This window comes from Emydura macquarii, unplaced genomic scaffold (genome assembly GCF_026122565.2).
Source record: "Emydura macquarii macquarii isolate MOO-44397 ecotype Brisbane River unplaced genomic scaffold, CSIRO-AGI_Emac_v2 contig_2699, whole genome shotgun sequence".
NCBI classification, from domain to species: Eukaryota; Metazoa; Chordata; order Testudines; family Chelidae; genus Emydura; species Emydura macquarii.
Window position 1 is genome coordinate 4,550,911 of NW_027132836.1, and position 15,256 is coordinate 4,566,166.

Sequence of the window (15,256 nt, forward strand, 5' to 3'; positions counted from 1 at the left end):
AACAGAACGGGGGCGTGCTGTGCTGGCAGCTCTTAATCTTGCCAAGGAGTGCAGTCTCCACCAGAGCCCAAAGGGCATTGGAGCCTGGTAACACACACATGCTGCTTCAGCCCCAGCGCCAGGTGGAGGTGGGGCATGGAAAGCAGTGTGCTCCGCTATGCCAGGGAGGCATGGAGTGGGAGGCTGGGCTGTGAGGAGCTGGGAGTAGAGGACATGGTACTTCGGTGGACTGGATGGGAGGGCAGGCTGAGATGGCGTTTGGGGGTGGGTGATGGAGACACAGGAGGCGGAGTGGCGTGGGGAACTGGGACTGTGGCAGTTGGGGATTGTTGTCCCTATGACAACGCCTGTAGCACCTATTGGGCTTTGCCAGCAGCAAGGAATTCCCTTCACCATGATGCTGGCTGTAGGGGCTCCCCTGTTTCTACTGCTGCAGAGAGAGGTGGGATATAAAAATAGCACGTGCCCGTGTATGCCCTGCCCCCACTTCCTTTCCATCCCTGCTGGCTCCTTGCATGTGAGGGATTTTTTCGCCTCCTCCTGCATTTCCTCAGGAAAAAGCAAGGAGGAAACTTGAGGCCAGAGAGAGGGAGAGGCAGAAACTGAGAGGAAGCCAGACAGACAGACCCAACTGACAGACAAGAAACCTGCATACAGCCCACATCTTGGCTTGGAAGCCCCTTGTGGCCAGCAGCACCGTGTCCCAGACCAAGATGGTGCAGCTGCTGTTACTCTTTTGTCTCCAGTTCTGGCCATGGATTGGGAACGCTGCTCAAGTGCTGGATCCGAATGGGAGGAATGTGTGCAATACTACCAGGTAGGTGCCCAGTACCCTTCTTTGCCTACCTTCCCCCTCTGCTTCATACCCATCTCAGCACTCCCTTTCCACATCAGGGCAAGAGGAAGTAATCCTGTAGTAGAGATTAATACCCTGCCACCTTTTGACTGACATACTCAGTAGAATAAGCTCCCTGAGCTCGAACTGTATGGCCCAAGGGTTAAAGGGAACGGGCGTGTGGGTGTGTGGTAGCACAGAGATCGCTGCAAGAGAGTTTAATCACACAGGGAACAAGTTCTTGTTTAATACTAGAGGGATAACTGTGTGTGCAGGAAGGGGATCATGCAGGCAAAGAAGTGTGTTTAATAGCACAGGGCTAGCTCTGTGTGTGTGTGTGTGTGTGTGTGTGTGTGTGTGTGTGTGTGAGAGAGAGAGAGGGCTCAGGCAGAGACATGTTTAATAACAACATGGGGATAGCTCTGTGTGTGTGAGTGGGATCACACAAGCAGAGACATGTTTGTTTAATAACACAGGGATAGCTGTGTGGGTAGGGGTGTGTGTGTGAGAGAGAGAGAGAGAGGGATCACATGGGCAGAGGAGCGTGTGTGTTTAATAGCACAGAGATAGCTGAGGGGGTGGGCAGGGTTACTTTTAGTCTGTTGCTATATCTCAGGTGGTGCCAGCATGCTCAGCGCTGCACAGCTAGAGTGAGCCAGTCCCTGTCCCAAGGAGTTCACTATCTAACACGGACACAGACAGCAAGTCAAGCCCAGAAAGCACCAGGCAGCCATGTGGTTAGGAGGCAGAGTACTGCCCCAGGTTTTATGGCGTTTTAAACTGTAACGGTGTAAAACTAACTGATGGTATGACAATGTTCATGAGCCTGTGGAACGAGGCACATCCAGCTCTCTGACTCCACTCTCGGTAACACACTGGGAGTTAGTATTATCCATCACACAAAAAGGGTCTAGAGTTGCCTGGTGTCTTTGCTTGGGATTGCTCTGTCCTGTGAACTCAGCAGGAGCCTCCTGTAGTCCCTGCCCTTCGGGCCCTGGTCCATGATTTCTCAGCCATTGTGGTATTGTCTAGTGGAGTCTTTATTACTTGGTGGCCCCTGCGCAGCTGGCTGCTACCAGCAGGTGAAAGAATCCAGAGACTTGCGCATGCCTCCTACAAAAAGCAAGCTGCAAACACTGGTATCTCCTTGAGCACCTGGAGACAGCGCTGGCAGAGCCAGTCAGGCCAGCCTTCGTCCTGCAGCCATGATTGCTAACTGTAGTCTGACAGAGCCCATGACCGCCTCCCATTGCTCTGGTGTCCTTCCCAGCAGGGCAATGCCTCCAAACTTAGGCACATCCTCCTTCAGCATGTTCCAGGCTGAACCTTGGGGGAGGTGCTTCTGGCTGAGCCTCCTAGATGATATGGGCTTTAATGCAAACATATGAGCATTATCTCCACCCCAGTATATTGCCCCTTTCATGAACCCTTGCTGCCCAGCTCCCTGCTCCTATGCTAATGGATCTCTTCCCTCCCCAGCCTTGTAGTCCCTGCAGCTCTGGTATGCTGCCCTGGCTGGAAACAGGAAGGCAGCGCGTGCACAGCTGGTGAGTCATCAGTGGCTTTAAATCTCATGCCTTTATCATTTTGCCCAGCCCCTTTTAGGCTGTTTGGTGTGCATTTTCTGCAGCTCAGTGCTTTGCTGCTCAGAGTCCAGCGACATTCTGGGAAGGTTGTGGGGAATGGGGACTCAAACTTTATGCATAGTACTAGAACATATGAACGGCCACACTGGGTCAGACCCAGGGGTCTATCTAGCCCAGTATCCTGTGTTCCGACAGTGGCCAATGCCAGCTGCTGCAGAGTGAATGAACAGAACAGGCAATCATCAAGTGATCCATCCTGTCGCCCATTCCCAGCTTCTGGCAAACAGAGGCTAGGGACACTTCAGAGCATGGCTTTGCATCCCTGCCCATCCTGGCTAATAGCCATTGATAGACCTATCCTCCAGGAACTTAATATCTAGTTCTTTTTTTAACCCTATTATAGTCTTGGCCTTCACACCATCCTCTGGCAAGGAGTTCACAGGCTGGCTGTACACTGTGTGAAGAAATACGTCCTTTTGTTTGTTTTAAACCTGCTGCCTGTTCATTTCATTTCATTAAGAAATTATGCCCTGGCTGCACTGAGCTATCTACAGGAGCTGTTGGAGAGGGGGCATTTGTGACTCACTGGCTATATCTCATTTCCACTTTATGCCTCTTCCCTCGAGGCTAAAGGGTGCTCCTTTCAGGTGTAGAATGCTCTGCTGTGGCATGATGCAAACCAAATCAGGGGTTGCAGAGCTGTGAAGCCGCTCATGAAGGTGCGGCTTTGGGCCTTATTGTGTCTGTCCAGCTGCACCCATGTCTGGGGTTAAAGTAGGCTGACACAGGAGGTGAGCACTCAGAGTACCAGCCATCAGGTGGGAGAGCTGCTCTCCCAAGCCAAGGAGAGGTGGAGGGAAGCTCCCCTTTGCTCTTCACAGAAAAGGGGAACCATGATGCTTTCCGCCCCCCTCTCCCCCACGCTTTAACCCTTGCTCAGATGAACTCCCACCATCAGAATTTGCTACAGAGCCCATCACCTCAGCATCGAAAAGCTGCATGTGCTGTTCACATCATAGGATGTGAGACAGCCATTTCTCAAAAAGCCTGACGTGCCCTGCCAGGCCTGGTGAGGTTGTATTGGCCATTTCCAGCCCCAGCCTCAACTTTCTGGGGCCAGCCAGAACAGAGTGTGTCCCAGACTTCATAGAACTCGGCGCAGAATCCCCCACCTCACTCCATGGAGCCAGCACTTGGGGGTGCTGATGGGGAACTGGAGTCACTGACAGGCTAGGTTGCTAGCCCAGATCCACAGGGACAAGGAGTTGGAGGCCAAAGGGCCTTTGCCCCCAGAGGCTCTGGAGAAGCTGCTGGTGCCCAGCCTATCAGTGCTTCCTCTCCCTGGCCACGTGCCTACCAGCGGCCTCCTGCTGGGGGGGGCCTGGCTCCTGATTAGCTTGCCTGCTGTTGACAGCGCTGTGTGAAGGGGAGGATGCTTGCAAAATGGACGAGGTGTGTGTGAGACCTGGGATCTGCCGCTGCAAACCCGGCTTCTTTGGAGCCAACTGCAACTCCCGTGAGTATGGAGGTGGGGGGTCTGGTAAGAAGGGGGCGGAGCAGACTCTCACCTTTAGCCATACAGGTAATCCCCTGTGATCCAGGGACTCCATATGTGACACAGGGCTCACTGCACCCACCAATAAGTTGGCTGGGCCCCAGGAGGTGAACGCAGGCCAGAGGGCCCAGCATGCTGGCACATGGTGACAGTTAAGTGCTCCAAGGTCCCAGCAGCCCCCGGCCCATTCCTGAGCACAACAGCTACACGCACATGCTCTAGCGCAGCCCAGACAGTGTTTGGGGCATGCAGCCTGATGTCTCCTTCCTATTGGGTGTAGGATGCCTCTTTGGTAGTCCCAGCTCCCTAGTCTCCCTGCAGCATAGAAACCACAAGCCTATGCCCGCTCATGGAGCTCACCCCAGCCCATTAGACAAGAACACCAACCCGTTGCCAGATTGCCCTCCGCCCTGTGGTACAGAGGCTCCTGCATGTCGTGATCTGTCATCTGTCTTGTTCCCTTTGTAGGCTGCCCTGACCAGTACTGGGGCTCAGACTGCAAGCAGAGCTGTTCATGCCATCCCAATGGGAAGTGTGACCCTGTAAGCGGCCAGTGCACTTGCAATGCCAACCACTGGGGAGCACTCTGCCAGTTCCCATGCCAGTGTGGTCCTCACGGCCACTGCAACACCCTCACTGGAGCCTGCCACTGTGAGCCAGGTTGGTGGGCACCGAACTGCAAGAAGCAGTGTCAGTGCAACCTGGCCAGCTCCCACTGTGACCCTGTCACAGGGCAGTGTGTCTGTGCCCAGGGCTGGTGGGGCAGGAGATGCAGCTTGAGGTGCACCTGCCACCTCTCACCCTGTGCCAAGGACTCAGGAAGGTGTGAGTGCAGGGCTGGATTCTGGGGGCCTTTGTGCCAGCATCATTGTGACTGCCTGCATGGGACCTGCAAGCCTCTGGATGGGCGTTGCAACTGCAACCCTGGCTATCAGGGCAGGAGCTGTGGCGATCCCTGTCCTGCCGGTTATTATGGATCTCAGTGCAGATACAGGTAAGAAGAATATCACTGGGTGTGCTTGTGACAAGGTGTTCTGCCAGAGGTGAGCGCACAGCATGTCTGGGGCTGCCTAGGCAGTCCGAACACCCAGAAGCCTGTGTGTCCTGTGGGGTGTGGAAGGGTCTAGGAGCAGATTGGGAGGAGTTCAGGGAGTGGGCAGCTGATGCTTTTAGACTGTGGGGCCCGGCTGTTGCATATACAAGGACTGAGAGGAAAGGGGCGGCGCGAGTGTGGGCTGGCTGCCCTGTTCATACTCTGGAAGGGTTGTGAGCTGCTTTCCTGGCTGGTGATGGAGCCTTTCCTGAGCCAGGGATGCCTGGCTGTGATCAGCTAACGAATGGGGCACAGGACTGCCCCCATGGGAAAGTCCTGTAGATGTCAGTAGAAAACTAGCTCCTTGGGTCTCAGACTGGGGGATGTGACCTGATTATGTGGGAGTTGCAAGCTGCGAGCCCTGGCCAGGCACAACTGTGCCTGTCTGTGAGCCTCCCTGCTTCCTCCTTGCAGAGGAACGTGGTGGGGGGAGGAGCAAGCGGTGACACACAGATTCTGCTCACATACCCCCACCCAACATTCCCAGACCCCTTGTGAATGGGGGAGTGAGGAGCAACTTTCCAGTGGGGAAAGTGACCTGGGTGCAGGGAGCCCTGATGCTGCTCCTCGCTCCCGCCCAAACCCCTAGAGATGCACAGAGGAGCAGCATAGCAGCAATACCAGCTGCTCCATACATGTAAGTCAGTTTCCCCAGGTGGGTGTGGGGGTGTGTGTGAAGGGGTGCAGGGATGAGGGGCAAAGAGGGCACAGTGTAGGGCTTATGGGGTGAAGGGGGAGTGGGGAGCCCATGGAGGCCAGGTTCGAAGGGGGCGGGGCAGCGCCCATGATGGCTAAGGGGTCACACTGAGAGGCTTACTGTGTGAAAGGGTCACTATACAAAAGGTTGGAGAACCATTGCTATAGCTCTTTTGTAGGCTAGTTCAGGGCCTACAGAGGGATCTCTTTCTCCATTACACTCTGCAGGATTTTAGAGTAGTATCTACAAAACCCTGTTAAATTCCTATAGGACCTCCTGGGATGTCAGCATCCCTGTTAAACTCTGTAGGATGTTTCCATAGGGGGTGACGGCCTCCACTGTAACTTTGGCTCGTCAGGGACTGTATTGAAGCTGTACAGAGGGAAGCCTCAGAGGAAGGCTAGCAGAGGAAACACCTGCTTTAGAGAAGGGGGCTGAGGCCTCCGCCACACCGCTGTGTGTGAAAGCACTGTGGCCGGGTATGGCAGCACTGTGCAGGCTGTTAGTGACCTGAGCTCTCTCGGGAGCAGATTGCTTTGTTCCCAGGGTTGATGCTTCTGGCAGCATGCTGTATTTGGTCTTGACTGCAGAGCAGAGTCCTGTTTCCTTAGCTCTCTGCCCTATTTCTTTTGGTCTGGGATGTGGGGCTGCTGTTTCCCCAACTCTCATGCTGATTGTTCCTTACACCTCTGACTGTGCAGCTGTGGGCACTGCAAGCGGAGCCAGCCCTGCTCTCCTGTGGATGGGTTCTGCCTGGCATGTGAGTCTGGCTGGAACGGAACCCTCTGTAACCAGCTGTGCCCACCTGGATACTACGGGGAGAACTGCGCACAGGTGTGTCCCAACTGCCGAGAAGGAGAGGCCTGTCATCCAGAGACAGGGGCTTGCTTGAACTGTGACCCTGGCAAGACAGGACCCAGGTACCAACCCCTTCTCTCCTGTGTGATGCTTGCCCTATGGAGTTCAGTTTGCTGTTGCAGCCCCTGTCCTCAGGTTTCCTAGAGCATAAAGCAGAAAATATTTGTCTAAAAGCTTCATTCACGTACAGAGGCTTAGACACTGTGATGGTTACCTCTGAATAGACAGACAGCTTCTGGTTGGAGATTACCCAGCATGTAGTTCAATGGCACCGTTTCTCTTCTGGCCTAATGTGTGCATAGCAAGGCAGTATTCAGACACACTGGGATGTCTCCCTCTGTACTGTCTGCAGAAATCCTGGCATCAGGCCCCAGTCACACATCTGTGAGTACCAGAGAGCAATGACACCAAGTGCATCCCCAGGAGGACACTGCAACACAATCAGCCTTCTATATTTACAGGCTTGTCTATGGGTCCCCTTACTGTCCTGTCTTCAGGTTATCCCTATTTTACAGATGGGGAACTGAAGCACAGAAAGGCTAAATGTCTTTCCCACAGTCACACACACAGTCTCTCAGAACCAGGAACCCAGACCTCCTGGGTCCCACTCTAGTGTGTTAACCACAAAATCACCCTTCCCATCCTCCGGTAAGATTAACGACAAGTCACAGCCCTGTAGAGCAAAGTTAATACAAGTGGAAATGCAGAGCGGGCTCTGGACTGTGACAGAACAGCTGAGCCTTCAGACTAAGCTAAAGCCCCTCTGCATTGCCAGTCTCTCTCTTCTATGAGCTAGTAGCCACGTTCTCCCCTCTCTGCAGCTGTGAAGCACCCTGCCCTACTGGAACATTTGGAGATGGATGCCAGTTCACCTGTCCAGACTGTGTTAATGGGAGCTGTGATCCAGTGTCTGGGGAGTGTATCTGCCATGCTGGCTATTGGGGCACCAGGTAAATGCAAGGGGAGCTGTAGTGAGCAGGAGCTGGGATGTTTCCAAATGAGCATTTCCCATTTCTCTCTCTCTCTCTCCCCGCAGCTGCAATGAGACCTGCCCAGAGGGATTTTTTGGAGTGAACTGTTCCTCCCTGTGCCGATGTCCAAGAGGCCCCTGCCTCCCACACTCTGGAGAGTGTGTGCTCAGTAAGTGATATCCTCCACTGTGCCTTTGTGCATTTATTCCCTGTTAACCAGCACCTCCTGCCAAGCACAGATAATTGGTTTCATCTCCCCAAATATAAACCATGAATGTTTATAAAAAACTGAATTTTGTTGTGGTAGCCAAGGTGCCCTGTGGCTCCCAGCAAAGACGCTCTGCACAGGGTCATGCAGTTTCACTACTGCCATGCAGCATGAGCCTCCAGGAAACTCTCTTCCCTTTTCTCTGTAGATCAGAGAGGTGAGCTCTTTCCTCTCCCATTTCTGTGGCTTTGGTTTCCTTGTAATCTCTCCACACTGCCCTTGCTTGTTTAACTGGTGCAGCTGAGAGCAGCTGTCATACTAGAGCCAAGTACCACGATAGGTTGGATTGGGTTTCAAACTTAGAAGATCAGAGCCCACATGTTTGAAGCTGATTGTGCCTCACAAGCCCTTAATCTTGAGCTGGGCCTTAGATATTTCTGTCCCCGTGTCTTTGTTCCCATCTTACAGCGCAGGGTAATAGCATCCATAGCATTCATCAGGAATATGTAAGCGTGGAAGTAAAATGTTTAGCTGTGTTTAGAGTGAAGGTGTTTCTCTGAATCGGTCTCATGAAATTACAACAGAGAGATGGATCCAGCCTTGATTATAAAGTCACTTGATTGTAGGTAGATGAAGAATTGCTTTGTTTGTAGCAGTTAATTGAAGGACATAAGAGCACTGTGGACACAGGCTCTAAAAAAATGTGGAAATGCATCTGAATAAAATACGGCAGGGGAAAGTCTGAAATTGAATCTGAGACTTAGGAAGGGTGATTCTGGGCAAATGGGTTAGTGCCAGTGGGAGGACTTTCCTCTGAAGCATCTTGCACTGGCCTCTGCTGAAGGCAGACCACTGGAATAGATGGCCCGAAGGTCTGATCGTAGAAAGCAAATCCTTATGTTCCTGTATGTGCCATAGTGAGTCAAAGACTCTTTAGCATAGAAAATGTGTCTGGAATAGAGTCAACTTTCCTTTAATGTAGATACTTTCCTGCTTGGGAGTGGTGAGCACCCATCTCACTCATGGCTTTGCTAACCGGGGGGTGCCTGGTGCAAGAAATACACTCTCCTGCAATGTGGTGTGCTGAAAGAGCATGCCCTGGTGGGAACAAACTGCACTGAGCACATCTCAGCCAGTCCTGAGCTCCTGCCTCTTCCTGGATGAGGAGTGAGAGACCTGCGGCTGGTGTGCTGGTTCTGGGAGCTGGGTCTGGGCTGAGTTCGCTAACTATCCTTATGATGTGGAGCTATATGAATGGGACAGTTGGGACTGGACTGGATCTGTCTAGTACATTCTGAGACCACTATGACAGGTCCCCACATCAGAGATCTTACTAGCCTTCCTCCAGGATGGCTTTCCCAGTGCTCTGGAGTTGCCAGACAAGTAAGAATCTCATCCTGTTCTATACTGTTTCTCCCTGCAGGATCAAAGCACCAGGGAGCCCTGATAGCTGGCATTCTTATCCCATTGCTCCTCCTATTGCTCTGTGTCACCTGCTGTTGCTGTTGCTGTGGAACCAGCCAGTTGGATGCCAGAGACAGGTATTACTAAAAAAAGTCAGGTGCTGTAGAAATGTAGCTGCAAACTGAAGAGCCACATGCCTTGAGCACAGAGCTTTTGAAATACCCTAGAAGCAAGAGGAATTTTCTCTGTCCAATTAAAGTTAGCCCCAAGGCTAATAGTCATTAGCATCTTCCTCTGGTTCATTGCCTGATGGAATTACTTCAAAATGTCATGTTACTTCAATTTACTTCTCTGACTCATGTAGCTCTGTATACAGGATATGACTCAAACTGGGTCAGCTGATAGGTTACAGGACTTGGTCAAAAATGGAGCTGCCACGTCTGCAGGTTTCTCCCAAACTGATTCCAGCTCCATTTCCCAGCAAGAGACAGGAGTGAGTCCTGTTTAGTTGGAAAGTCAGTCTCCTCTGCCCACACATATCTTTTCTTTCTTTCCGAGGGCGGCTGATGGTGATGGTGATGCAGTCTCCAGAATGAAACATCATGTGCAGGGGGTGCTGGCAAATCTCAGCTCCATGTTACCTTGCCTCTCACTAGATGGCTACAAACTCCCCCGAGTCACAGGTAAGCAGGATTATTAGCACGGATCCCTGATGGATGCACTCTTTGTTCTGTCCTGCTTTGTCTGTGTCTTCACAGCTCCTTGAGGTAGGAACTGTATGTCCTTACGTTCATACTGTAAGTGCCATTGCAAACGAGCAAGCTGTGCCAGACAGTTAGTTGGTGACTGTCCCATGGAACATGTAGTCTAGGGCATCCCTGGTACAGTACAGACTAGAACATAGGCAGACTGGCATGCAGTCCTGAGAGCTAAATTGCTTCTTCCTCATAGTCTTGCTTCCCTTCCAGTCTCCCACCATGACACAGAGATTCCCTTCAATCCCAGCTTCATTGAACCGCCTTCTGCTGCCTGGGCCTCAGACAGCTCCTTCTCCTCCTCCTTTGACACTGACGATGAGGGTCCAGCCTACTGTGTCCCTGCCAGAGAAGGTAACAGTGCACAGTTGCTTCACCATCTCCTTAGAACTCATTTTCAACTCTCCTTCTCTCTTTCCTTTGCTCTGTGGGGGTGAAAGGTACCTCTGTGCAGAGGGCCCAGTGGGACAGAGACCCTTTGCTCAGCGTGAATTTCACTCTGTGTGCACTTGTGGGGAGGGATTTGCAAGGGACTTGTGTTACACACAGGCACCAGTTACTTTTATTTCCTTATGTTCCTTTCCATACAGGGAGGCTGAACTCTGTTTCTGGCCTTCCCATTAGTTTAGTGTTAAATGGAAATATGCTATGGTATGTGCCGGAGCTACATGTCTTCAGAAAATTGCTGATTTCACAACTCACTCCCTCAAATACGTTCAGAGCTCATTGCTGCTGTTTGTGCTTCCATTGCTGCCCCAGTTAAGACCCACTCTGGGCTCCCAGTGGCCTCAGTGTGTAACAGCTAGCTCATCGCCTTTCCCCACCATCCACTCCCATAAATCTAGAACAAAGTCTGTGAGTAAAGAAGGTCATGCAGCCCCAAACAGTGCCAGTTCCTGGGTACTTTAGTCCATTTGTTCTCAACCCACAGGCTGCTTGTGGCCCAAGTAGCACATTGCTGCGGCCCAGCTGGGTGCTAAAAAAAAAATGCAGTTTGCCACTCCTGGGTCCCAGCAGGGGATGGGCACGACTGAGGGGGAGACAGTGCCATGCAGCCCTGCTGGAGTGCTCCTTGCCATCAGGGAAGGTGAAACAGCGACCTGTGGCAGGGGAGGAGCTCAGCCAACAGTCAGCTGGCAGCCTGCTGCTTCCTCCCTTTCCGTGCTGCAGGGACATGCTATGTTTTAGGGTTGCCAGGAGTCCGGTTGAAAAGGGAACTGGTTACCATGGGCAGGAGGAGGCGAGTGCAGAGCAGGGCTTCCTCTGCTCAGCCTGTCAGGAGGAGGCCCACTCGGCCCCTCTCCCTGGCTGAGGCTGGCAGCTCTGGATCCTAGTGCCTGTCGTCATCCTCTTCTAGATATGCTGGGTCCTGTTCCTGTACAACAGTGAGTGCCCGTGGGGAGGCAGGGCAGGGGAGTGGATTGGGGAAAGAAAGGCAGTGGGGAAGGAAGAGAGATGGGATGGGGCAGGGGACAATGTGGACAGGAAGGTGATGGGATGGGGATGATTGAGAGTGACGCTGCACAGCCTCCTCAATTCTGGGCATCCGCACCAGAGGTAGCTGGAGAAATGGGGGGGCACATCCTCCCCCACACACTGGCCACAACTACATGTTGCCTTGGAGGGATGAGCACGCTCCAGGCTGCAGCCCACCCTGGGCTGCCTGCAGCAGACACCAACCTCCTCCCTGTCCCCAGCTGGCCATGTCCAGACACGGAGCTCACAGCCAGAGCAGAAGGCTGCCCTGTAAGCCTTGTCCCATCTCTGGGGGGAGAGCTGGTGCAGGGTGGAAATTTGTCCTGTGGGCAGCTTCTCAGCTAGGGTCCCCATGGCTTGGTGGGTGGGATCACCCCTACCCCTCTCTGGGAGCAGGCATCAAGGGATGTGTGCCCACGTGTGCAGCCACAGCAGGAAGGGGGGAGGAGCTCGTTCTCTCTCCCATGCAATCTCTGCTCTAATGAGGGCTCTAATGTCCTCCGCAGCAGTGACCCTCTCTGGCCTGGACAGCACCCCAGTGATCCACCCCTCCCCAAGTATTATACTTCATGGGCACTGGTCTCATCTGTCTCCCATGACTCTCACACACTGGCTCCCTCACACACACACTTCCCGTTTGTTTCACACAACTTTCACCTACGCACAGTCGCTCATTCTCATGTACACCCACTCACACACCTGTACAGAGCAGTGTGTTAACAGAAAACCCTTTATTTCAATGAAGAGACTGGGCTACTTTGGGGCTAGTTTTGAAGTGACTTACAGCTATGTGAAGTGATGTACAAGTAGCATATATTCTATATTGGGTGGATGCGGCCCACCTAACACAGCGAGAGCTGCATATGCAGCCCACAATGGTAAATAAGGTTGAGAACCACTGCTCTCGTCCCTAGAAGCCCCTAGTCATGGCAAAGAGGATAAAGGCCACATGTTCTAACCTTGAGCCCTGAGCTAAAGAGAAGCTTGTCTGTATGCTGGGGTCTTGGTTCTGGGAAGCCTGTGTGGCCACAGAAGAAGCAGCCTTTAACCCCCCTTCCCTTCCTTCTTCTCCAGATATTTCTGCGGTGTTAGGCTTTGAGCTTCAGGAAGGCAGCTCCACGTGTCATGAGTTTCCTGACGCATTAGCGTTTAACTCTGAGGACATCTCCCCGCCTTTCACTATCCCCCGCACATCCAGCATCGCCAGAGCCAAGAGGCCCTCGGTGTCTTTTGCAGAAGGAACTAAATTTGGCCCTCAGTGGCGAAGAGGCTCCGTGGAGACACCAAATACCACTCGGAAGCCCAAAGCCTCCTGGGGTCTCCCCAAGCTTCCCCCTCACCAGCCCCATGCTGACCCAAAGGAGGGGCCCCAAAAGGGTGGGTCGCCTGGTGACTGTTACGAAAACCCAGAACCCATCTCTGAGGCTGAGGTTAGCCACTGGCCCTCCCCCAAAGATAACCCAGGAGGCCGCAGGAAGGCAGTGTCCAGTGGCAGACATGTGGCCCAGAGAGTCGAGGCCCTTGAGGCAGCTTTGAATCCAAATGCTTTGGATGTAAGAGGGAAGGAGCAGAATGTCACAACCATTTATGTGACTGTGGGGACGGCAGGGAAAACCTCCAAGCCCAGTGAGAGCACCAATGGAAGCAGAGAGGGGACAGTGCAGGCTGTACTGAAACGTTTGGGTAGTATCCAGAGAGTAAAAAGGGCTTCCAGGGAGGAGCCACCAGTGAGGAAAAGCACTGAGAGCATCCAGAAACCTCCCCGCAGGGCCCTGGGCCAGGAGAGGGATTCCAAAAACATGTCCCCCCAGCCAGCCCCTCCGCACAAGGAGAGCTCCCAGAGTATAGACCTGGAGCCCTCTCCTGAGTGCCTCACAGATAGACACCAGTTAGACGTTCCTGTGAAGAGACAACCTCTCCTCTCCACATCTTCTGCATTTGAAAGACTGGTGCCTCAGGAAGGAGAAGACGAAGCCACAGGGAACAACAAGAAGAGTGACAGTCTTGAAGTGACCAGAATCCTAGAAACAAATGAACAGGCTGTTACTGAGGAGGAGCCAAAATATGAAAATGTGTCTCCAAATCACTGTCCCTCAGACGAGTCCCCTGCCACCTCCCCTGAGTGTGAGGCCAACACCTGAAAACCCACCCAGGACCCAAATCCTGCCTCTGTTTCAGAACTGTGAGAGTCATCATGATGGAGCTGAGGCCATAGGGAGTGGTGCACGAGCTCTTGGAGAATGCTAGGTCTGCAACACCTTCCAGACATGCCGCATGAACTAGATCAGAGTTTCTCAACCTTTTTGATACCAAGGACCAGCTTCCTGTACTGTGTCAGGGAGATCTCAGGGACCGGTGCCAGTCCATGGACTGGTCGTTGAGAAACCCTGAACTAGATGATTGTCTAGTGTTACCATTAAATCTCTGTGTCCCCATAGGGTCAGGTTCTGCATTGCACAGTGATGTTGGAATGAGGCACCGTGCTTTGTGTATCAATGTCATCTAATGGGGCCACTGAGATGCCTCCCTGAGTTCCACATTAGTCTTGCTGTGTAATGCACACGAGTCATTACCGTGACGGGACTGTGCTGCTGTCAAGTCAATTCAGGCACCTCCAGTACCAGTGGATTAGTCGAAGAAGTGTTTGCACCTGATCGCATGTTTATTGGGTGATGGTGGTGAAGGGCTACGTTCTTCGCTTGCTGGGCTGACCAACGAGACGCGGCTGTTTCTGAGGAACCTACCATCCATGTGAGATTCAGGAGTCTGAACTGCAGCAGAGTAACACAGACAGCTGATGCACGTGGGGTGTCATGCTCCCTGCCAGGTTACCTCTCCTTTGAATCAGGCACTTAGATGGGCCTGTCATGGGGGGCACTCACCGCTAGTGGCGTCTCCTCCTTGCCATCCTGGGGATTAGCTCTCGCCAGCCGTTATGCTCTCTTCTCGTGGTCTCTCTGACAGTGCCATTGCAGACTACTTGCCTCTAGCCCCAGACACACCTGCCTTCTCATAGGGTGTAACTTCAGACTCTCCTGCAACCCGGCCTCTACTGCCAGTTTCCTGCCTGTATACCCCAACCTAGCTCATTCCTCATTCAGTTAGGGGATTGCTTAGCCATCTGATTCCCTTCAGCTGTGGCCATTAACCCTTCAGAGCAAGTGTGGAGTGAACAGCCCATCACAGGACCCTGTTACTATTGTGTCTCAACCCTCACAATCACTGCTGAATTGTATCCTCTCACCCCCCTGTCTTGGGCAAATACCCTCATCTCCATGTTACAAGTGGGGTCTGAGACTCAGGCCACACCTACAGGATGGTGCGATAGCGCCACAGGAGCTGTGCCATAGTTGTGCTCCTGTAACACCATGATGTAGATGCTTCCTACAGAGATGTATGGGGCTTGTTCATCACTGTAGGAACTCCCCCTCTCTGAGACAGGAGCTAGGTTGATGGAAGCATTTTTCTGCTGACCTAGTTGCCTCTATGCTGGGATTTAGGTCGCCATACATACAGCACTCAGGGCTGTGGATTTTCTATATTCCTGGCCACTGTAGCTATGTTGACCTAACTTTTAAATGTAGACCAGGCCTTAGAGAGACTAAGGGATTTGTCCAAGGTCACAAAAGGAGTCTGTGGCAGAGCCAGGGCTTGAACCCAGGTCTCAAAAACCAGCCTTCCTACCCTTACTAGTTTCAGGGGTCTCTTCAAATCCCCTGCCAGGCTCCAAAACCAAATCTGCAAGGACACAGCCTTGCCTGCAGCCTCCCGCCACCCTTGGTATGCAACAGAGAGAGGGATCAGTGCCCCCTGCCCAA

At 52.8% G+C, this 15,256-nt stretch overlaps 1 protein-coding gene across 1 annotated transcript; it reads left to right on the plus strand.

The window, feature by feature from the left end:
• The first annotated feature begins 24 nt into the window (after positions 1–24).
• Positions 25–13,875, plus strand: SCARF1 (scavenger receptor class F member 1). Its single transcript, XM_067566001.1, has 11 exons — positions 25–817; positions 2,315–2,382; positions 3,836–3,937; positions 4,445–4,970; positions 6,468–6,686; positions 7,446–7,574; positions 7,661–7,764; positions 9,227–9,344; positions 9,766–9,890; positions 10,176–10,316; positions 12,513–13,875. The coding sequence occupies exons 1-11, from the start codon at positions 714–716 to the stop codon at positions 13,577–13,579; spliced, it is 2,703 nt and encodes a 900-aa protein (XP_067422102.1). The 5' UTR covers positions 25–713; the 3' UTR covers positions 13,580–13,875.
• Positions 13,876–15,256: the final 1,381 nt, after the last annotated feature.

Coding starts and splice junctions, on each gene's coding strand:
- SCARF1 (XM_067566001.1), top strand. CDS start 714: ATGGTGCAGCTGCTGTTACTCTTTTGTCTCCAGTTCTGGCCATGGATT. Junction 818..2,314: donor AATGTGTGCAATACTACCAG/GTAGGTGCCCAG, acceptor TTCCCTCCCCAG/CCTTGTAGTCCCTGCAGCTC. Junction 7,765..9,226: donor CTCTGGAGAGTGTGTGCTCA/GTAAGTGATATC, acceptor TTCTCCCTGCAG/GATCAAAGCACCAGGGAGCC.